The sequence below is a fragment of the Saccopteryx leptura genome, chromosome 3, assembly GCF_036850995.1.
Source record: "Saccopteryx leptura isolate mSacLep1 chromosome 3, mSacLep1_pri_phased_curated, whole genome shotgun sequence".
Lineage (NCBI taxonomy): Eukaryota > Metazoa > Chordata > Mammalia > Chiroptera > Emballonuridae > Saccopteryx > Saccopteryx leptura.
The window spans coordinates 103,731,771-103,753,026 of record NC_089505.1 but is presented as its reverse complement, the minus strand read 5'-3'; the positions used below and the strand labels follow the sequence as shown (position 1 = coordinate 103,753,026).

Sequence of the window (21,256 nt, the reverse complement as noted above, 5' to 3'; positions counted from 1 at the left end):
AGTCAACTGGCTGTGAGATTTGGGTAAGGCCTGTCCCTATCTGGTCCTCAGATTTCCCGACTGCAAAAGCCGGGGGCTTCACTGACAGAGGAAAGCACCTTGTAACCTCAAATGCAATGATTCTAAAAGAGCAGGTGCTTCTAGGGGTGAGGAAACTGCCCCTTCGGAAGGGGCCCTTGGGAAAACTGTGCTGGAGGTTCAGGGTTCAGGTCTGCAGAGTAGAGCTGGGGTGCAGGGACAGCTGACCCCCGGCAGCCCAGGGGAGGCGGGTAGTGGGGGCGGGCGGGCCTGGAATTTGAGGGCCCCTCCCCGCTGCGGGCGGCTGGCTTGGGGCTGGGGCGTGACTGTGAGTTCTCCCCACCACTGCCGTCGCGCCGCAGCGGCTGCAATAAGAGAAGTCCGAGACGGCTTCCTCCTCCTTGCCCAGAGGGGGCGGCGGTCAGAGGCGGGCAGCAGCCCAGTTCCCCCCTCCCCACATAGGCACTCGTGGCTGCCGGGAGCCCCGCTGACTCACCCTGGGGTCTGTCGGAAGCGGCCTCCGCTGGGACCAGGTAGGCAGTCATCAGGTGGGGGCTGGAGGGGCAGCGCGGTGCCCCGCCCCCCACCCGCCCGCGGCGGGGGAGGAGAAGCTGGGGGGAAGGGGCGGATAAGCCTGAATTTAGGGAGGGCAGCTGTGAGAGTAGGGGGCCAGAAACTGAGGGCCGGGGATCGCCCCTAGCAAAGGACCCAAGGAGGAAAACTTAGGAGACCTGGAGAGTAAGACTGATAAAATGTGGGGAGGGGGCAGAAGGAATATGAGGAAAGCAGATCCCCGAAAAAGGTCTGGTGAAGAAAACGGAGGGAGCCTGTGCAGTGAGATTGATAGAATTTGGGAAGAAGGCTGAGTCGGGGGAGAGGGACCAAGCAGACCTCCGAAAGGGGATAGGGGAGAAACTGAGGGGACCTTGAAAATGAGGGTTTGGGGAGAAACTGCACGGTCTGGGTGAGGGGAACCAAGTGTGGGGCGTCTGGGAGGATCAGGTGAGGGAATTTGTAGGAAGGGGGTCAAGGAGAACCATTTCTGGAGTATGCAGAATGTGGAGGACAATTCCGGGGTCCATTAAGTCCCCCTATCTGGAATCGTCAGAAGTCGGGGGCGAAGCCTATAGCCAAGAGGCGAGAAGAGGCTGTCTTCAAATCAACCCCGACCCTCCGCCCTCGCACTAGTGGGCGGGTCGCGAAATGTGAGGGACTCCTTCAAGGCACTAGAGGTGTGGGTCCCGGCTTCCTGGGGAAGTCCCCGCCCTCGGCAGGGTTGGGCCTCCCTGGGTGCCCCCTCCCTGCCCGCAGTGGCGGTCTCGGTCCACGTTCTTCTCGGGATCCGGGAATTGCTGGCCGCCCCGACGGAAATCCTGCTTTTGACCGCGACTGCGGGGAGGGGCTGTCTCCATGGCAACAAGAGGACGGAGAAGCAGAGTCCTGCGCTTGACTGCTGTAGCGCGTTGCTCTCACAGCCCACTTTGATTCCCGCTTCGTTCTTGTTTTGGGTCCTCAGTCGGGGGAGGGCTGCTGGACAGAGGAGTAAGGCGATGATGATCCTTGTCCAGGAATTCTGGGGTGGGCGATGTGCAGCTTCTGGGATTTGACCAAACTTGGCCTTTCATTGCTGTGTGACTTTAGGCTAGTTATAGGGCTTCTCTAGGCCTAATTTTCCTCATTTGAATTATGGGGGGAAATCATCGCTGCCCCTCCCCAACCCCCGCCTCCCGGAATCAGGTGCAGGAAGCAGTGTCCTGGATGAGTCAAGAGTTATCTCTAACCGACCTAGGGAGCCTCCCTTTCACCTTCTTAAAAGCATGTAGGGACACCAGAAAGCCTGGCAGGGACCAGCACACAGTTGGTGTCTAATAAATAAATGAATGAGTGAATGAATAAATGAATGCACGTTTGTGATCTGCTGAAAGCCCACACTGGGAAAGTCAACAAAGTTGAGGTCTGTCTCCAATCCCCAAGGTGCCACACCCAGTGATTCTGAGTCCTTTGGCCTCCTTCCATCTGTGGTGGTGATGGGAGAGCAAGGCTCTGGTCCCACTTCACAGATGGGAAAATGCAAGTGCAAGTCAATGACTGACAGGGCCAGCAGTAGGGACCCAGAGTCTAGGGCAGGGGTACTCAACCTGTTTATACCTACCACCCACTTTTGTATCTCTGTTAGTAGTAAAATTTTCTTTTCTTTCTTTTTTTCTTTTTTAATTAATGCACAGGTATGGTTCCATACACGGTGAGGGTTAGAATTATGTAGTAAATTAGAAGTCAATCTTGCTGAGTTTATTTTTATTTTATTTATTCATTTTTAGAGAGTAGAGAGACAGAGGACAGAGAGAGAGAAGGGGGGAGGAGCTGTAAGCATCAACTCCCATATGTGCCTTGACCAGGCAAGCCCAGGGTTTCGAACCGGCGACCTCAGCATTTCCAGGTCGACGCTTTATCCACTGCACCACCACAGGTCAGGCCAGTAGTAAAATTTTCTAACCACCCACCGGTTCCACAGTAATGGTGATTTATAAAGTAGGGAAGTAACTTTAGTTTATAAAATTTATAAAGCAGTTACAGCAAGTTAAAGCATATAATAATAATTACTTACCAAGTACTTTATGTCGGATTTTTGCTAAGTTTGGCAGAATAAATCTTTATAAAACAACTTATTATAGCTAAATCTATCTTTTTCTTTTTTTGTGTGTATTTTCTGAAGTTGGAAACAGGGAGGCAGTCAGACAGACTCCTGCATATGCCCGACCGGGATCCACCCAGCATGCCCACCAGGGGGCGATGCTCTGCCCATCTGGGGTGCCACCCTGTTGCAACCAGAGCCATTCTAGCGCCTGAGGCAGAGGCCACAGAGCCATCCTCAGCGCCCGGGCCAACTTTGCTCCAATGGAGCACTGGCTGCGGGAAGGGAAGAGAGAGACAGAGAGGAAGGAGAGGGGAAGGTGGTGTGGAGAAGCAGATGGGCGCTTCTCCTGTGTGCCCTGGACTGGAATCAAACCCGGGACTCCTGCATACCAGGCCGACGCTTCACCACTGAGCCAACCGGCCAGGGCTAAATCTATCTTTTTATTTATACTTTGGTTGCTCCACTACCGCCCACCATGAAAGCTGGAACACCCACTAGTGGGCAGTAGAGACCAGGTTGACTACCACTGGTCTAGGGCATGCTGTCCCTGATATCATGAAGGAAGTAGCCAGAGCTGGGGCTTGAGTTCCTCCCTCTCCCTAACAAATCCTAGGTAGCCCTCTGGAATGAGTGAAGGGGGAGTGGTGGAAGAAAGCCTAGGCTTCATGGGCTTCGCAGATGACTCTTGATCCCCAGTGGGCATAAGGGTGTGAGAGTGTTAATGAACAGGGTTTGGACTTTGAGTGAATGAGCATCAGCATGTAAGTATATGTGTGGATATTTGGATATTCTCTGCAGCCAGCTGGGGCTGATGTGGAAAAGGAAGTGACCAGACTATAGGAGGCTGAGGAGGGGGACCCTAGCGATGGGAGGGGGGGGACCCAGGACCCTTCCTGCTGGCCTAAAGTGGAACCTGGAGAGAGGTACTTCCTGCCTGGCCACACTGTGGAATGTAGATGCCTATTCTTTCAGCTCCCTTGGACCACCCATGCCTCATATCTCCCAAGAGTCTGGAGTCCCTAAAGACCCCGCTTTAGAAGCTGATGAGTGTATTTTCAGCAACAGATGAAAAACACTTTTACCCACAAGAAGTGGAGAAAATTCGGCTGACACCCTCGGGACCATATGGAGAGTAAAGCTAGTATGGCAAACTTAGGTCTCCTCCCCCTCCCCTGTCCCAACTCTTCCTCCACTATACCCTCCACACTAGGGTATTAGTAGCCTCAGCTTGGGGTGTGTCTTTTAATTTGCCCCTAGGTGTTTAGGTGTTGAAGATGGTAAGGCTTCAATAAAGTCTGGTGTGAGATGGTTGGAGGTTCAATGAGAAGTGGGGGCCTCGGTGAGGAAGATCAGGCTCAGTCAGGGCACTGGAGCTCCGTGAGGGGTGGAGGATCTCAGTGAGGATGACAGGCTTCAGTCAGGGAGGTCAGGTGGCTGATGACAGATGGGGGTGCCATGGGGCCGAGACTTGTCCCCTGCTCCTACAGCCCTGGCCTGACCCTGAACAGCCCAGAGCCTTGAGGAGAAGCCGGAACTCTTGCAGGATGGTGGTTTCCTGCCCCTGCTCAAAGGCCCAGTTCCCTTTTGGTGAAATCCCCCAGGCAGCTGGGCCAGCTCGGCCCTGCCACTTCACCCTGGGAACTTCTCTTTCTTCTCAGCCCTGCCGCTCCTCCTCCCTCAGCCTTGGGGGTGCTTTCAGGGGTTTGACCACATTTGATGATGCTCAGAAGCAACCTCATGAGGTAGTGATTTCTATTCCTTTTTTTTTTTTTTTTTTTTTTGCATTTTTTTTTTTTTGCATTTTTCTGAAGCTGGAAACAGGGAGAGACAGTCAGACAGACTCCCGCATGCGCCCGACCGGGATCCACCCGGCACGCCCACCAGGGGCGATGCTCTGTCCACCAGGGGGCGATGCTCTGCCCATCCTGGGCATCGCCATGTTGCGACCCTCCTGGGCGTCGCCATGTTGCGACCAGAGCCACTCTAGCGCCTGGGGCAGAGGCCACAGAGCCATCCCCAGCGCCCGGGCCATCTTTGCTCCAATGGAGCCTTGGCTGCGGGAGGGGAAGAGAGAGACAGAGAGGAAGGCGCGGCGGAGGGGTGGAGAAGCAAATGGGCGCTTCTCCTATGTGCCCTGGCCGGGAATTGAACCCGGGTCCTCCGCACGCTAGGCCAACGCTCTACCGCTGAGCCAACCGGCCAGGGCTATTCCTTTTTTTTTTTAGGCAAAGAAACTGCAGCTCAGGAAGGTGACCTGACTTGGCCAAGGTCTCAAACTAGTCAAACCGGGTAGAATTTGCTCCTAAACCTGACTCCAGATCTCCTACAAATATACTGCTCACAAAAATTAGGGGATGTTTGAAAATTAATATGAAGCGATAATAAAAAGGAGCATTTGATTTTTTTTTTATTAAACAAGAACATCAAAAAAGCAAATGACAAGTCAAAGAAAGTTGTTTGATTATGCAAATGAGATGCAAAACCAACTAATTTCATTGGTGAAAATGCACTCTACAAAAGGCTGAAAGTACTGGAGTATCTGCATGTTTCCTGATCCCCTGATTTTTGTGAGCAGTGTACTTAGCAGGAGTTATGAGGGAACAAGACATCCTGGGTCTACATCAAAGCCCTGACATGGCTTTGGGAAGTGTGGTCCTCAAGAAAGGGTATATGGGCCTCGGACTCCTATGTCCAGGAGTAGGGGTGGGAGAGAGGCAGGCTCCCTGTTGGGTGGCCAACTGCCATAGAATACAGAAGGAGGCGGTGTGTTCACTTGGCCAGGGGCTAGGTAGGAAATATGACTTTCCCTTGCTCAGTGTTTTGGAGAATACAGCCATGGTGCCAGAAACAGAACTCTGGACTTGAATGAATAGTTCTGGCTTTGAATCCACCCATGTGGCTATTTGACCTCAAGCAAGTCACTTCCCTAGACACAAGATGGGAGGGTGGGCTGATTAATGATCCCTGGGGGCCAGTCTAGCTTCAATGCTTGTGGCTCTCAGCCTCACTTAGCCACTGCACACAGGGAAAGAGCCACATCTCTTCAAGCCTTCTCAAGCACTGCACAGAAGGTACAGCTGCAAAAAATTGTGGTTTAGAGGGCTCATGTCATCCATCCAAGGTTCCAGAGTTGGGTAAGACCACACAGAGGAAATGTTGAAGGCCAGAGCACCCTAGTCTAGGATTGGCCCTCAGCTCTAACATCCACAACCTGATTTTGACCCAAATGAGCTCTGGTAACCGACGCCTGTCAACCAGATGTTTCAGGGCATATTCATGAGCAGAGTGAAGACCTTATCTGTAAAATTGGGGTAATAATAAAACCCACTTTATAGGGTCACTAGTGAGATCATGCATGGGAACTGCTTGGCTCAATATCAGGCACGGAATAGCATTCAGTAAATTAGCATTTTTAAACTAATAGCTATTGCCTCCCAGACTTCTAGGAAGTCAAATTGCTTTCCAAAGCTCCCTCTCAGAGTCAGCTCTGTTTCTGACTCTTTCTCCTCATCTCAGCCTTTCCCTTTTTCCCTCTGTCTCTCTACTTCTCATTTCTGTGTCTCTCTTTCTCTTTGTTTCTTTCTGGCATGGATTGCTGGAGCCAGCTAGTGCTGGCTCTGGGGAGCTGATTCTGCGAATCTCTCTCCAGCCCAGCGTTCAGGAAGTCACTCGGTAACCTGAAATCGGCCATGGTGGGAATATTGACACTGTGGAAATCAGCAAATGCTACAAATCAGGGCCTTTGTTTTTCTTTTAAGAGCCACTATACCAGCACATCACACTGGGTTGTGCTTTGTCTGTCTGTCTGTCTGTGTTTATGTCTCCTTGTATCTTGCAATCTCTGTCTCCACCTTTTTTTTTTTTTTTTTTTTTTTTTTACAGAGACAGAAAGAGAGTCATAGAGAGGGATAGACAGGAACAGACAGACAGGAACAGAAAGATGAGAAGCATCAATTATTAGTTTTTTGTTGCGCGTTGCAACACCTTAGTTGCTCATTGATTGCTCTCTCATATGTGCCTTGACCACGGGCCTTCAGCAGACCGAGTAACTCCTTGCTCGAGCTAGCGACCTTGAGTCCAAGCTGGTGAGCTTTGCTCAAACCAGATGAGCCTACGCTCAAGCTGGCAACCTCGGGGTCTCGAACCTGGGTCTTCCGCATCCCAGTCCGATGCTCTATCCACTGCGCCACCGCCTGGTCAGGCTCCACTTTTTCTCTTTTTTATCTCTTCCCATCTCTTAGCCATATGAATGTGATCTTATTTTAGCCTTAAAAGTGTGATCATATTCACTGTGGCCACCTCACTGCCTTGAGCCATTTGGATGCCAGATCCTGTGTCCCACACCCTCACCTCACATCCCTCAACCCCCTCAATGTACTGGTTTGCAAAGGGCCAGGCCTAGCCCCAGGCTCTGGTCCCCATCAGGTCTAGTCCTAAGAGCTGACCCTACTGCCTGCTACCCATGGTGTCAGACCTGCCATGGCTCTTCCTCAGCCCACAGAGCCCACCACTGCTTCTTTCTCAATGCTGACCATTTCTGAACCCCACCCCATTCCAGACATGCAGAATTTGGAGCTCCCTTAAGGGAGCTTAAGCATTTAATTTTAAAACACTGTAGTAGCGCTGGCTGGATAGCTCAGTTGGTTAGAGCGTTGTCCCCATATGCCAAGGTTGCAAGTTCCCTCCTTGGTTAGAGCGCATTACAAGAAGTAATCAATGAATGCATAAATAAGTGAAACAACAAATTGGTGTTTCTCTGTTTCTCTCCCCTTTCCTCTCTCTCCCCCCTTCTCTCCCTAAAATCAATAAATAAAAATTAAAATAAATAAAAAATAAAAATATTGTGGTAATATATACCTAAGTGGAAACATTGTAGCTACGTGGGGACCCAAGAGGTTGTATCTGTTTGTATCTTTTGTAGAAGGGAGCTCTGTGGGCTCTGCCATCTGAGAGGGCTGTGTGTCCCTATGGCATGGCTGTAATTATCCATGTCTGTGACCAGGCAATGGAAAGAAGTGGCTCTGATTCTGGAGCCAAATACCAATTTGTATATTAACTGTGTGACCTTGGGCAAGTTTCTATACCTCTCTTTGTTTCAGTTGCCTTATAGATAATAACAATACTCAGCTCATAGGGTTGTATGAGAATAAAATGAGGTAATATATATAAAGTGTTTAATGCAGTGGCTGGCATATAGTAAGTGCTATAAATTCTGTATGTGTTATTCTTGTGGAGAGGCTGTGTGTGTGTGTGTGTGTGTGTGTATGTGTGAGGGCTGGAAGTGTAGGGGTGAGGATATCCTTGGAGATGTGTGTATCTGTGAATGTGTGTGTGTGTGTGAATCTGTACAGAGGAGCTCAGAGTCTCTGTGTGAGGTGCTAGGTGCAGCTGAGGTGAGGTGTGTGTCCGAGGATGTATCAGGAGGGCTGTGTGGTTCTGCGTGTTGATCCTGTGTGCCTTTTGAGATATGTCTGTGTCTTCCTGTGAGAAAACCTCCATTCTCATCCTGTAACCCTTGTTTTCATCTTGCCCCCATTTATCCTCTTGGTACCTGAAACCCCTGGATGCCACTCCTACCTCCATTCTCTCCCTGGCCCTAACCACTTCTGCAACGTCCTGGAGTTTTTCAGACACAGTGGTTTGCCCCAGGGAGGGGTCCCAAGGTGAAGATCTCTGCAAAGGCTTGATGAGCAGGGGCTATTTTAGTTTTCTCACCACAGCCCGCCTCACAGTTCACCACATGGGTGTCAGCCCCCCCTTCCACAGGAGAGCAGTTACAGTGAAGGGTGAGAGGGGCTGGGAGGGCTGGGGGCCCGGGCACTAATGTGACAGTCATCAGCTAGGCAGCTAGACCTGGTGGGTCCAGGAAGCCTTCCTGAAAGAGGTGAGTGGTGCTTGGTGGGAGAGCAGGACCCGGAGAGAAAAGGAGTAAGATGTCCATAAGGGAAACTAGACTTGGGGGTCAAGAAAAGCAAGTCAGGGACCCTCGGGGCCCTTGGGGAAATCAGTGTTCACTGGGTTGGCCCCACCCTGCAACTCTCCATTTCTCTTACATATTAGGAAACCAAGTTCTCTCCCCAGCAGTTCCTCTCTGAGTGTTGCAATGGCAGGGTTTCTGGTGGGGCGTGGGGAGCCCTTGCTCAATGACCTGCCAGCCTGTTGCTCAGGGGACACAGTTACCAGGAAAAGCTAGGCACATTGGTGGGCTCCCCAAGGAGTCCTGGTGGTCCTGGCTTCTGACCTTTTCCTGATGTGGGAATAGGAGCAAGCTCTGGAGGTAGGTGTCCACCTATACTCTGTTACCAGATGTAGCGCTGGGCTGCTGGGGTTCACGCAGCTCAGGCTGGGAGCGGAGGCAGCTCCAAAGGAAGGCAACAGAGTTTTCAGGGGACAGTGACGGGCAGCCCAAGAGTGAGCAGAGCGTGGCTTGATAGAAATCCACCTAGAGAAATGGATCTAACACTAAAATGAGTGTCCATGTCTGAGTCTGTTTGCTTGAGAGGCAGCCTGTGTGTGTGTGTGTGTGTGTGTGTGTGTGTGTGTGTGTGTACTATGCATCAGAGCTTGGGCTTGTGTGAGAGTTAGTTTGTGTTGGTGTGTGATGGTGTTTTTAGCACACTTATGAAAGTATTTGCTGTTAGTGTTGGAGTGTGTCGCTGGTGTGTGTGTGTTACTGTGTGTGGTGGTGCGGTGGTATGGCAGGTGGAGATGGGTGTGAGGGAGTCAGTGTGGGTGGTGTGTCCTGTGTGAGGGTGAATGTGTAAGTGCCCCAGGGGTGGTGAGAAGGAAAATGAAGGCAGAAGTCATGCTGGGGCAGAGCCCAGCCTTCTGGCTTCCTGAAGCTGGCAGGAGCTAGCAGCTGGCTTGCAGGATCACTGGCAGAACCTTCATCTTCCTGTCCTCTGTCTCACCCTCAGGTCTCTGGCCCCTCCTAAGGACCATGCCGCAGCAGCCACACTGACTAAGGAGTAGGGGCCTGAGGGGTGAGTGAGGAGGGCGGTGATGAGGGCTTCACATACTCAGGAACACTTCCCCAAGAGTCACTGGCTTTGAGGGTTGGAAACTCTGGTTGGGGTGGCCTTTCCAGGCCCCACAACTCCTCACAAGCCCCTCCTGCTACAAGGGCCCTGTTGCTAGGTAACAGATGGGGGGAGCCAGAATGAGGCAGCTTAAGAGGCCAGAGGCTGGACTCGCAACAGGAAATGGCCTTGATCCCCTCTGCAGGGAGTCTCCAGGTACACACACACAGCCTTCACACACACACACATCCATGCGTAACATGCACAGGCACAGAGAGAGACACACACTCATGCACAGAGACATCCACACCTACTTTCACAGAGCTTCACACATAGGGCTATGCACATGGTGACGACACAGACACAGAGGCACCTACTCACACAGACCTGCACACACAGCAATACAGACACAGACATAATCATACAGAAACACACACACATGCACACGTAAGACACAAGCACACAGAGCCATCACATACACAGGTATGTACATGTACTTACACATTCACAAAAGGCTGCACATACATACACTACACATACCCATAAACTCAGATATAGAGACACACACGCAAGCACTCTGAAGGAGTCAGAAATACAAAATATTGAAACAATAGAAGGCAAATATACATAAATAAGCACAGCAACATTTAGAAGCAGAAAACCAGCCCCACTGAGGTTACACATATGCTCTCCAACCACACTAAGCTGGTAGGCAGATCCAGTGGTAGCCCTGCCCACCTTTATCCTTCACTAGGGAGGACCCCCTACTCCTGAACTAAAGGGAAAGCTGCATGCTGTGACAGAGTCCTCGCCTAGGGAGCTGGACCTGGTGGTTTGTATGTGTGTGTGCACGTGTGCACATGCATGTACACATGTGTGCATAGGGCAGTGTAGCCGAGTGAGGCATGCCCCTCTTCTTTAACAGAGCACCTGGAATGGGCTGTGTGTTCTGCAAGAAGTCGGAGCCGGGTCCCAAGGAGGATGCTGGCCTTGAAGGGGACTTCAGGAGCTACGGGGCTGCAGACCGCTATGGCCCTGATCCTACTCAGGCCCGACCTGTGTCCTCCTGTGCCTATATCCCCAACTACAACAACTTCTTCCCTCAGCCCACCAGCCCCGCCTTCCTCGATGGAGGCACCATCAGGGGCATCTCAGGTGAGTCCAGTAGGCTGGAGGCAGGCACTGCCTGGACCCTGGGAGAAGGGGAGATGTAAACTTGTCCTTAGGAGCCTCAAGTGTGCCCAGGAGACACAGTCCTGCTTCGGCATGCACTCTGAGGAGTACAGACAGCCCTACCCTCAATAACTCCAGTCGGAGGGGAAGACGTAGCTCTGTCCCAGTCTGAGAGGGACTCTGACGACAGATGCAAACAAGGAGTCTTCTTGAGGGGAAGAGGAGGAGCTGGTGACCTGGCGATGCCCCAAGTTGGGAGGGATGGGCTCGAAGGTATGTGTCCTGAATCCAAGGGGGAACCAAGCTGTGAAACCCGAATTGGAAATCCATGGAACTCCAGAGGCTGTTGAGAAGCAGGACACAGCAGTGGGAAGGCACAGCACCTGGCTGGGGAACAGAACTGTAGGGGTGCAGCCTCTCTGTCCCCCATCCTTTGCCCTACTCTGCTGAGTAGCTCTGACTCTGCAGGAACTGGGGTGACCTTGTTCATCGCCCTGTATGATTATGAGGCCCGGACGGAAGATGACCTCACCTTCACCAAGGGCGAGAAGTTCCACATCCTGAACAACACGTAAGTGACCAGGCCACTCAGCTCAAGGCCTGGCCTGGCCCAGGAGCCAGACCCAAAGAGGAATTCTACCCGGTCCCTATCCTTAGAAAGCTCCAGCCTAGTTGGAGATACAGATACATGACGATAACAACCCTGGGTGATTGCTATTATGTGCGGGGAGTGTGAGAAACTATGGGCACAGAAAGAACACCCAACATAATCCCCAGGGCAGGGCAATCAGTGCAGGCTCCTGGAAGAGTTGATTTCTAAGCTGCAGCTAGAGAAATGAGTAGACATTGAAAGAAAAGTGAGAAAAGAGGAAAAGAGAGTCAGAGAGAATGAGAATAAATGATGACTTCTGGAAACTGCCAAGTGGTTCAGTCTAGGTGGATCATAAAGAATGAGGTGCCAAACAGCGAGCAGAGGTTGGAGAGGGCTGGGAGCAGACCTGCTGGGCTTTTAGCCATGCTAAGGCTCCTGGATTTTATCCAAAAGGAAAAATGTAGCCCTTGAGAGTGGGGTTCAGGGGGGAAGTGACCTAGTTAGCTGTCCACTGCCTGCTCAAAAATCAGCCCAGCTGAGGAGCCAGAGAAAGTCAGAAAGCCCAGATATCCCCAAACACATTCCTCCTGCAGGGAATAGTCTCCACAGACAGCCATAGTGGCAGGGGTCAGAACAGACAAGTCCTGGGGGGGGGGTGTCTGAGGGAAGGTGTTGGCAGGGCCAGTCTCCACCTGATTCTTTGTGTGGCCCTGCCTGGCCCCAAGGTGCCCCAGCGGCTAGGTTTTTCTGACACCCCGTGGTCTGTGCCTGCAGCGAAGGTGACTGGTGGGAGGCTCGATCCCTTGGCTCCGGACAAACTGGCTACATTCCCAGCAACTATGTGGCCCCAGTGGACTCCATCCAAGCTGAAGAGTGAGTAGGGGTTGAGAGGAAACTAGCCCTATGAAAAGTATTCTGGAGTCCAGGCCCAAGGTTACCTCTTGGGCAAGTCACAGCTCTACTCTGTCTCCTTATCCATAATTCTGTAAGGTCATTGTGAGAATAAGAGAAGATAATAATGATAATAATAATAGAAGATGATATCTAGCATGTACTATGTCTGGGTGCTATTCAAAGTGCTTTTTAAAAAATTTTTTTTAGTGTTTTCCATGTATTAATGGGGTTAAGAACTAATATTATTCTGTTTTGCAAATGAAGAAACTAAGGTGCAGAGAAATTAAATATCCTGTCCCAGTTCCCATAGCTAGTAAGTAGGTAGAGCTGATATTTGAACCCCAATCCTCTGGCTGCATTTGCTATGCATTACACTTATTGTCTCTCAGTGATGACAATAGTGTATGGGCTTTAAAAATTGTAAAGTGCTGAACAAATGCAAGAGGTTATTATAGTACTTAGAATTAATTCTATTAAGAAGGCAGGGAGTGGCCTGACCTGTGGTGGCGCAGTGGATAACGCGTCGACCTGGAAATGCTGAGGTCGCCGGTTCGAAACCCTGGGCTTGCCTGGTCAAGGCACATATGGGAGTAGATGCTTCCAGCTCCTCCCCCCTTCTCTCTCTCTGTCTCTCTCTCTCCTCTCTAAAAATGAATAAAGAAAAAAAGAAAAAAAAATTTCTAAGCTTTTTTTAAAAAAAAAAAGAAGGCAGGGAGTAATTCACAAAGTACCTTTATACTTGAGATACTATTACTAGTACTTTACCTCCTTTGATTCATTTACTTCTCATAATAACGATATTGATGTTTCTATTGCCCTCATTTTACAGATAAGGAAACTGAGGCTCATAATGTTTTTAATCTATCCATATATATATATATATATAATATATATATATTATATATATATATATTGGGAAAATAACTGGAGAGACTGCAGAGTGAGAGTCAGCAGCACTTGGTGACTGATTTGCCACTGGGGGATGGGAAGTGGAAAGAATCCACCGTGGCCTAAAATCTCCTGGGTGATGGTGCCATTTGCTAAAGTGGGGAACATAGGAGTAGGTTGGTTTCTAGGGGGGACTTGTTGGGTTAAGTTGCATGGATAGGAACACTCAAATGGAGAAAACCACTGGCAAGTACGTTAGGTTGTGCTTTGCATGAGAGGTGTCCAGCTCATGCCAAGTCATGCCTTGGATTACCCCAGAGGAAGGGGCATTTTCACCTAAGTGGCACTAAGGCTCTTTGTTTGCTGTGGCTCTTGCCTCTGCCACACCAGGGCTGAAGGTGTGTGTGTGTGGGGGGGGGGTTGAGACTCTTCAGAGTGGAGATGATTAAAGCTGCCTGGGAGGGTGAAGGAAGAGGACAGAATGAAGGAGATTGGCCCTAGGACCCACTTTGAAGAAATTTGCCCTTGAACCTGACCAGGCGGTGGCGCAGTGGATAGAGTGTCGGACTGGGATGCGGAGGACCCAGGTTCAAGACCCCGAGGTCACCAGCTTGAGTGTAGGCTCATCTGGCTTGAGCAAAAAAAGCTCACCAGCTTGGACCCAAGGTTGCTGGCTTGAGCAAGGGGTTACTTGGTCTACTGAAGGCCCGCGGTCAAGGCACATATGAGAAAGCAATCAATGAACAGCTAAGGTGTCGCAACAAAACACTGATGATTGATGCTTCTTATCTCTCTCTGTTCCTGTCTGTCTGTCCCTATCTATCCCTCTCTCTGACTCTCTCTCTCTGTCCCTGTTTTAAAAAAAAAAATTGCCCTTGAAGGAGAAGGAGCTGCTGGAAAACCAGGCCATGCCATGCCCAAGTAGCCGAGAGGGCAAAGGAGAGGTTGCCAGAAACAAGAGAGGGAGTATCAGAGGCTTCCTCTGGACTTGGCAGTGAGGGTGACCTTTGTGAGATAGCTCTCTGTGGGAAGTGGGGTGGAGGCCAGACAGCAGAGCACGGGAGGTAGTAGGAGGTGAGGAAGTGGAGACCCAAATGTGGAGTGCTTTTTCAAGTGAAGGGAAGATGAGAGATATAACAGAATGCTGATGGTAATATAGGAAGGAAGACATGTGGGCATATGTAGAGCTTGGTGGGATGGTGAGGCTATAGGTGAGGGCTGGTTGGTGGGGGAGAGGTGTTTCTGAGCAGTGAGGAGTGGACTGGGGGTCCAGAGCTCAAATGGAATGAGGACTTTATCGGTGGAGGGTGGTAGGAGGCATGGAGAAGAGGGATGATGATGCAGAAGATGAGAGGTTTGTGAGGTTCAGGCTTGTGTCCACATCTTGGGGACAGTGTCATGAAGCCCTGAGAGGCACTAATGTAATGTCACTGTTAAGAATAGTGTGGTGGTTAAGAGTTCAGACTTTAGAGCAGACAGCTTGGGTTTCTATTCTTGTTTCATAGCTTAAGAGCCTGTTGCCTTGGGCAAGTTGCTTAACCACAAGGTATCTCAATTTCCTCATCTGTCTAATGGGAATTAATAATAGTACTGACCTCACCGCAATTGTTATAAGAATTAAATGAATACTTGTATGTATTAAAGCAGAGCATGACACAAAATAAGTGCTATTTTGATTATATTAGTTATTAAGGAAGTAGCTAATGTCAAGAGTATGGGTAAGGGGCACGGCTTTGAAAAAACTTGAAAATGTGTCTTGTCTACACAGTCCTTCAATAGGTTTTCCTTCCCCATCCTGCCTATCCTCCCGGACACTCCATTTGCCAGTGCCTTCCCCTGTGCCCCAAAATGTACCAAGTACCCAGGTGTGGGATGACAACTTCAGAGTTCCCTGAGACTGCCACCTCCCTTGATTTTAAAACTATGTGCCTTTTAATTGAGCCTAAGATGGTCATGGGCCAGTTTAGTGATTGAATGACATCTGATTCTTCTATGGCACCTGTGGTCACTTCATCTCTCCTGTGTATTTTCACAGTTGATCTGAGGTTACAGTTCAATCTCAGGAAGAATATCCAAGAGACAGCAGGAATACTTGAGGCCTGAGGTTGAAGCTGAGACTTAGAACAACAACCAAATTTAAGAGAGTGGAGGAAAAGCAGCAGTCAGAGCTGGGCAGGAGCAGTCAGAAAGAGGCGAAGAGAATCAGGAAAGAGTTGTTCTGGAAGCCAAAGGAGGAAAGGATTTGCTGGTGGGTGTGAGCAGAGGAATCTGAGTGATTGCCTGGGATGGTGTGAAACGAATGAGGGTGGACCACAAAGGATTTTTTAAAAAATTTTTTCTTAAGCGAGAAGCAGGGAGGCAGAGACAGACTCCCCCACATGCACCCTGACCGGGATCCACCCGGCAAGCTCCCTATGGGGTGATGCTCTGCTCTGCCCATCTAGGGCCATTCCTCGGCAACTGGGCTATTTTAGCACCTGAGGTAAGGCCATGGAGCCAACCTCAGCACCTGGGGCCAACCTGCTCCAACCAAGTCATGGTTGCAGGAGGGGAAGAGAGAGACAGAGAGATGAGAGGGGGAAGGGGTAGAGAAGCAGATGGTTGGTTTTCCTGTGTGCCCTGACCAGGAATTGAACCTGGGACATCCATACGCCAGGCCAACACTCTACCATTGAGCCAATGAGCCAGGGCTCACAAAGGATTTCAAATACAGCTTATCATAGGCCTTGCATGCACATCACTTCTCTCCCAGCCTCAAGTTCCTCGTGTAAAATGAACTCATGGAGCAGCAGTAGTGAGATGGACTAATGGGTTGGTGGTACCCTGATGAGGTCACTGGTGACTGGAGTTCTAGTAATTTTAATTCAAGAGAAACCCAGAGAGTGGAGAGGAGAAGCCTAACTTTTTTTGAGGCACCGACTGTGTTCCAAACATTCTAACTACCCTTTTCTGTGATCCTCATACCCAGGCTGTGAAGCATGGGTGAGAACATTGAACCTTGGCTTGTGAAGTGAGTTTTCCCAGGAGGCTGAGGGGGTTGAACTGGGTGTATACCTGACTGCTGCTGGCCTTTCCCAACAGGTGGTACTTTGGAAATATTGGAAGGAAGGATTCCGAGAGGCAGCTGCTCTCCCCAGGCAACCCCCAGGGAGCCTTTCTCATTCGGGAGAGTGAGACCACCAAAGGTGGGGATGGCCTAGCTTTATGGAAGCACTAGGAGTCATTGGTGGGACTAAAAACTGTGGGGTGGGGCTAAGGGTGGGGGGTGGAGCTTGGGTCAGGTCAACACTGGGGCAGAGCTAAGACTGGGATTGGGTTCAAGGGATGCCCATCCAACTTCAGAGTCCCCAAACTTTTGGGCCTCTCCTGGTTCCAGACTGGGGGTGAGGAAGGAAGAAATCCCAAAGATGACCCTTCCGCATAGGTGCCTACTCTCTGTCCATCCGGGACTGGGACCAGGCCAGAGGTGATCACGTGAAGCATTACAAGATCCGAAAGCTGGACACAGGTGGCTACTACATCACCGCACGGGCCCAGTTTGACTCAGTGCAGGAGCTGGTGCAGCACTACATGGGTAAGAGTGGGCTCTTGGGGCTGGCGTGTGCTACTGATCCCTGACTCATCCCGCTAGACTGAGGCCTAGAGGAAGGGTTTCCTGAAGCGAGAGTGGGGGAGCAGGAGTAGAACCCCATCTGGGCTCTCACCCAGTGTACTGCTCTGTAGGATTCCAGAGGAAACTGAGGGGTGAGTCCGTTTGTTCCAGAGCGAAAGATCGCCCCCTAAAGTCTGAGCTGGGTAGGAGGCAGAGTAGGACTGACTTGGAGGATGGACTGTGGGATTAAAGGGAAGGTGGAAATCATGCCCAGGTTTCTGCTTTGGTTGGTTAGGGAAAGAATGAGGGCCATGAAAAGGTGAGTGTCGCATGTCCATATCTTTGTGTGAAATCTTCAACTATATTGACACTTAATCCTTGGGAGGCCCAGCTGGAGGTCACCTCCTATGAGAAGTCCCCCAGTCCTTACAGGGATCATCATCTCAACCTCTTAGTGCCACCTCCTTCCCTGGGTACCAATATGTTCACCTACTTAGCGGGCCGAGTTGCCTTCTGCCTTGGCCTGTGACCCCACCTGTGGCCTAGTTCCTTAGAGCTGATCTTGGAGGTTGGGGTGGGATGAGGAACGTGTGGGCTGTCCTGGCCTGACTGTGACCTCCAACCCCTCGCTCCCCAGAGGTGAACGACGGGCTGTGCCACCAGCTCACAGTGGCCTGCACCACCATGAAGCCGCAAACGCTGGGCCTGGCCAAGGACGCCTGGGAGATCAGCCGCAGTTCCATCACGCTGGAGCGCCGGCTGGGCACAGGCTGTTTCGGGGATGTATGGCTGGGTACGGAGGTCCCAGGGGCCAGGGCAGGGACCCGGGGCCTGATAGGAGAGTTTGGGCTGGCAGGGAGCCTGTCCTGACCAGCCAAGGGCGCCCGGCAGGCACATGGAACGGCAACACGAAGGTCGCAGTGAAGACGCTGAAGCCGGGCACCATGTCCCCAAAGGCCTTCCTGGAGGAGGCGCAGATCATGAAGTTGCTGAGATACGACAAGCTGGTGCAGTTGTACGCCGTAGTGTCGGAGGAGCCCATCTATATCGTGACGGAGTTCATGTGTTATGGTGAGGAGCAGCGTCAGGGAGTGAAGTCTGGAGGAGGGGCAGGATTTGGGGCGAGGTTGAGTGTCTCTGTGGGGAGGTACGTGGTGGCATCCTGTGATGGGTTGAAGCACAATCCGCAGTCAGTGAGGCGCGGGAGCAGTGAAACCATGCGAGTGCTGGGAGTGGGACCCAGCTAGACAAGGTGGGGGTCTAGATTTGGGGACTGAAACTCTGGCATGGGGTGTGATCAGCTGGTGGGTGGGGCTTGGGCGAGTGAAGGCGGGGTCTGTGATGAGGAAGGGTCTGAGGCGGAGTCTGAGTGAGGAGTCTAAGGGGAAGTAGGAAGAGAAGACAGGGATGTGGGCAGAGTCAGGGTGTCTGTGGAAGCGGGATCTGGGCAGGATTTGCGATGGTTGGAGATACCTGATGGGAACCTGAGTGGGGGGGCGTATCTAAATGAGAGGGCTGGAAGCAGGGGACGGGGCTTTAAGTAAGGGGTCCTGGGTAGGGGCGGGGCCAAGGGGGACAAGGCTGGCCTGGAGCTGGGGGTAGGGTCTTGCTGCTGATTTTCTGGGTCCCTCTCCCCAGGTAGCTTACTGGAGTTCCTCAAGGACAGAGAGGGCCAGGATTTGAGGCTGCCCCAGTTGGTGGACATGGCAGCCCAGGTAAACTGGGACAGCAGCCTTCATTTCTCAGTACCCCCCACACTAATCTTCCCCAAACCCCTGAGCCCTTAAACACATAGCCTACGCCTGAACATGCAGCCCCACCCCCTGTATCAGTGGTGTGAACTGAGACAGGCCACTGGCCATCTCTGATCCTCAGTCTCCTCATTTGGAAAGTTGGTTTTTCAAATGACCCAGCACATAGCCATGGTGTTTCCATTTCTCCATACCTTGGCCCCCAGATAGCTGAGGGCATGGCCTACATGGAGCGCATGAACTACATCCACCGTGACCTGAGGGCAGCCAACATCCTCGTGGGGGAGCGGCTGGTGTGCAAGATTGCTGACTTCGGGCTGGCCCGTCTCATCGAGGATGATGAGTACAATCCTCGGCAAGGTGCTCTGCGCCATCCCACCTTGAGGCCTCACATACTCAGACACCCTGCCCTAACCCAGACTATCCAGGACACTCCCATTTTGATGTAATGTAAAAAGTAACTCTGGGTTCAAATCCAAACTCTTCCACTTACCAGCCATGTGGCCTTTGATAAGTCACCTAGCCTCTGTGAGCTATCTTTTTTCATCTGTAAAATGAAGATATTCAGATAAGAGTAAGCCAACAAATATTTATCAAGCACCTACTATGTGCCAGATACTACTATAATTCTCAAGTGAAAGACAATAAGTATAAAAGCATGAACTCTGTAGCCAGAATACCTGGGTGTGAATCCTAACCACCTATAAGCTGTCTAGTCTGACTCCTTTTCCTCATCTGTACAATCGGGATAATAATAGTATGCTCTCATGGGGTGTTTGTGAGGGTTAAATGAGTTAATGCATGTTAATCGCTTAAGACAGTGCCTGGCATGTAGTAAAGGCTACATGACAGGTCCTCGAATAATGTCAATTTGTTCAACGTCATTTCATTATAATGTTGATAAGAAAAAATTGATTTCTGGCTGGGGCCACTGCCTATGGAGTTTGTACGTTCTCCTCACGTCTGTGTAGGCTTTCTTTGGGTCCTCTGGTTTCCTCCCTCATTCCACAGCTGTGCATGTGAGGTGAATGGGCATGTCTACGTTGTCCCTCTCTGAGTGAGTGTGTGTGAGTATGCCCAGCAATGGAAGGGCATCCTAAGGTGGGTTTCCAATTTGTGCCCAGGGGTGCTGGGAGAGACTCTGGTCACCTTCAATTCTGAACTGGAATAAGCAGGTTGGAGAATAATTTATTTATCTAGGCACATAGTAAGTGCTGGGTAGATACTGGATCCTTTCTCTTATGCCCAGAGACCTCTGTGCTCAGGGTCCCCAATCCTAAAGACACCATTCCTTTAGTTCAGCTGTTCCCAGGGGCCCCCTCACTAACTTTCTCTCTTCTCCAATCTCTCCAGGAGCCAAGTTCCCCATCAAGTGGACAGCCCCAGAGGCTGCCCTGTATGGCAGATTCACCATCAAGTCAGATGTGTGGTCCTTTGGGATCCTACTCACTGAACTCATCAGCAAGGGCCGAGTCCCTTACCCAGGTTTGCTGGGGGGTAGTGAGGTGGAAGGGTGGTCATGGGGAAGGACTTCCTCCCGGCTGCTTCTTTGGAAGGCCTGGGCCCCTGACTGATGGAGCCCCACCCTCCAGGCATGAATAACCGGGAAGTGTTGGAACAGGTGGAGCACGGCTACCACATGCCGTGTCCCCTAGGCTGCCCAGCAGCCCTGTACGAGGCCATGTTGCAGACCTGGCATCTGGACCCAGAGGAAAGGCCTACCTTTGAGTACCTGCAGTCCTTCCTGGAGGACTTCTTCACCTCCACAGAACCCCAGTACCAGCCTGGTGATCAGACATAGCCCGTTTGGGTATCCACCACCTCTCTGTAGGTGCCCACCAGCCCTTTTCAATCCCCAGGGCTCAGGTCCCAAAGCCCCCAGACTTAGAACCCTATAGAGTCCTAGCATGTCAGAGCAAGCAGGTTGCACTGATGCCATCAAGGGCAACCCACTCATTTTAAAGATGGGCACATCAAGGTTCACAGATCATCCCTCACCCAGTCTGGCCCCAGGCACTATTTTCTCCTTCCAACTTAGGACCCTACATACCTCTAGTCTCCTTACTCCCCCCCCCCCAAGAAATGCTCAGACCTTGTCTAGTTATTTATAAAACTGAATATCCTTTTTTTCACTTAAAACCCATCCCTGTCATCCCTCCCTGGTCCAGGACCCCAAATTCACTTCCTATTCAATTCTCTTGTGTCTGTAAGTTACAAAGAGAGAGGGAAAGTTGCTGGATCCCTTTCCTGCTGGATGTACCCTGCAGTCCAGGACTGGAGTCCAAGGCCGAGACTGAGGGAGAGGGTTGCTGAGGGTTCACCCCCCACCCCTCGACTGAATCGTGTGTGTTTATTGATTTTGTAAATAATAAAAATGACTATATGAATCCTTGGGCCTTGAAAATCCCTTCCTTCCTTTGGGAGGGATAGTGGTCACTGGGAGATCAGTGTGGCTGCTTTGGCTTCTGGGAAGAGGGGGATGTGAGAGCATGCTTTAATGCCTGCTAAGCACAGGGTACCCAGGGGGGTGTTTCAGTTCACCCAAAAGCCCTGATGGTCATCGCCGTGTGAGTTTAGGACAAGTTGAGAGGTGGATACAGAAGACAGGCAATGGGAGATGTAAATGTCCCCTTCATTACTAATGTAGTTTTCAACCTGTGAGCAGTGGGTTTGCTAATTCTTTACTTGATCTCC

At 51.0% G+C, this 21,256-nt stretch overlaps 1 protein-coding gene across 3 annotated transcripts; it reads left to right on the top strand.

Annotated features, from left to right (window-relative positions):
* The first annotated feature begins 382 nt into the window (after nucleotides 1-382).
* Nucleotides 383-20,949, top strand: FGR (FGR proto-oncogene, Src family tyrosine kinase). 3 transcript variants are annotated; one of them, XM_066375539.1, is made up of 13 exons: nucleotides 383-551; nucleotides 9,571-9,636; nucleotides 10,598-10,827; nucleotides 11,314-11,416; nucleotides 12,212-12,310; nucleotides 16,301-16,404; nucleotides 16,644-16,793; nucleotides 17,449-17,604; nucleotides 17,703-17,882; nucleotides 18,450-18,526; nucleotides 18,769-18,922; nucleotides 19,916-20,047; nucleotides 20,155-20,949. In XM_066375539.1, exons 3-13 carry the CDS (start codon nucleotides 10,608-10,610, stop codon nucleotides 20,361-20,363), a joined length of 1,584 nt encoding a protein of 527 aa, XP_066231636.1. In that variant the 5' UTR covers nucleotides 383-551; nucleotides 9,571-9,636; nucleotides 10,598-10,607; the 3' UTR covers nucleotides 20,364-20,949. The 3 variants fall into 3 exon arrangements, with proteins under 3 accessions (XP_066231636.1, XP_066231637.1, XP_066231635.1); XM_066375540.1 differs by lacking the exon at nucleotides 383-551 and adding an exon at nucleotides 8,427-8,537; XM_066375538.1 differs by lacking the exon at nucleotides 383-551 and adding an exon at nucleotides 8,760-8,930.
* The last annotated feature ends 307 nt before the right edge of the window (nucleotides 20,950-21,256 follow it).

What these genes read in the sequence shown, in the direction of transcription:
- FGR (XM_066375539.1), top strand. Translation starts at nt 10,608, where the DNA reads ATGGGCTGTGTGTTCTGCAAGAAGTCGGAGCCGGGTCCCAAGGAGGAT. An exon ending in GCTGGTGCAGCACTACATGG is followed by an intron (nt 16,794 to 17,448) that starts GTAAGAGTGGGC and finishes CTCGCTCCCCAG; the next exon opens with AGGTGAACGACGGGCTGTGC. An exon ending in TTTCGGGGATGTATGGCTGG is followed by an intron (nt 17,605 to 17,702) that starts GTACGGAGGTCC and finishes GGCGCCCGGCAG; the next exon opens with GCACATGGAACGGCAACACG.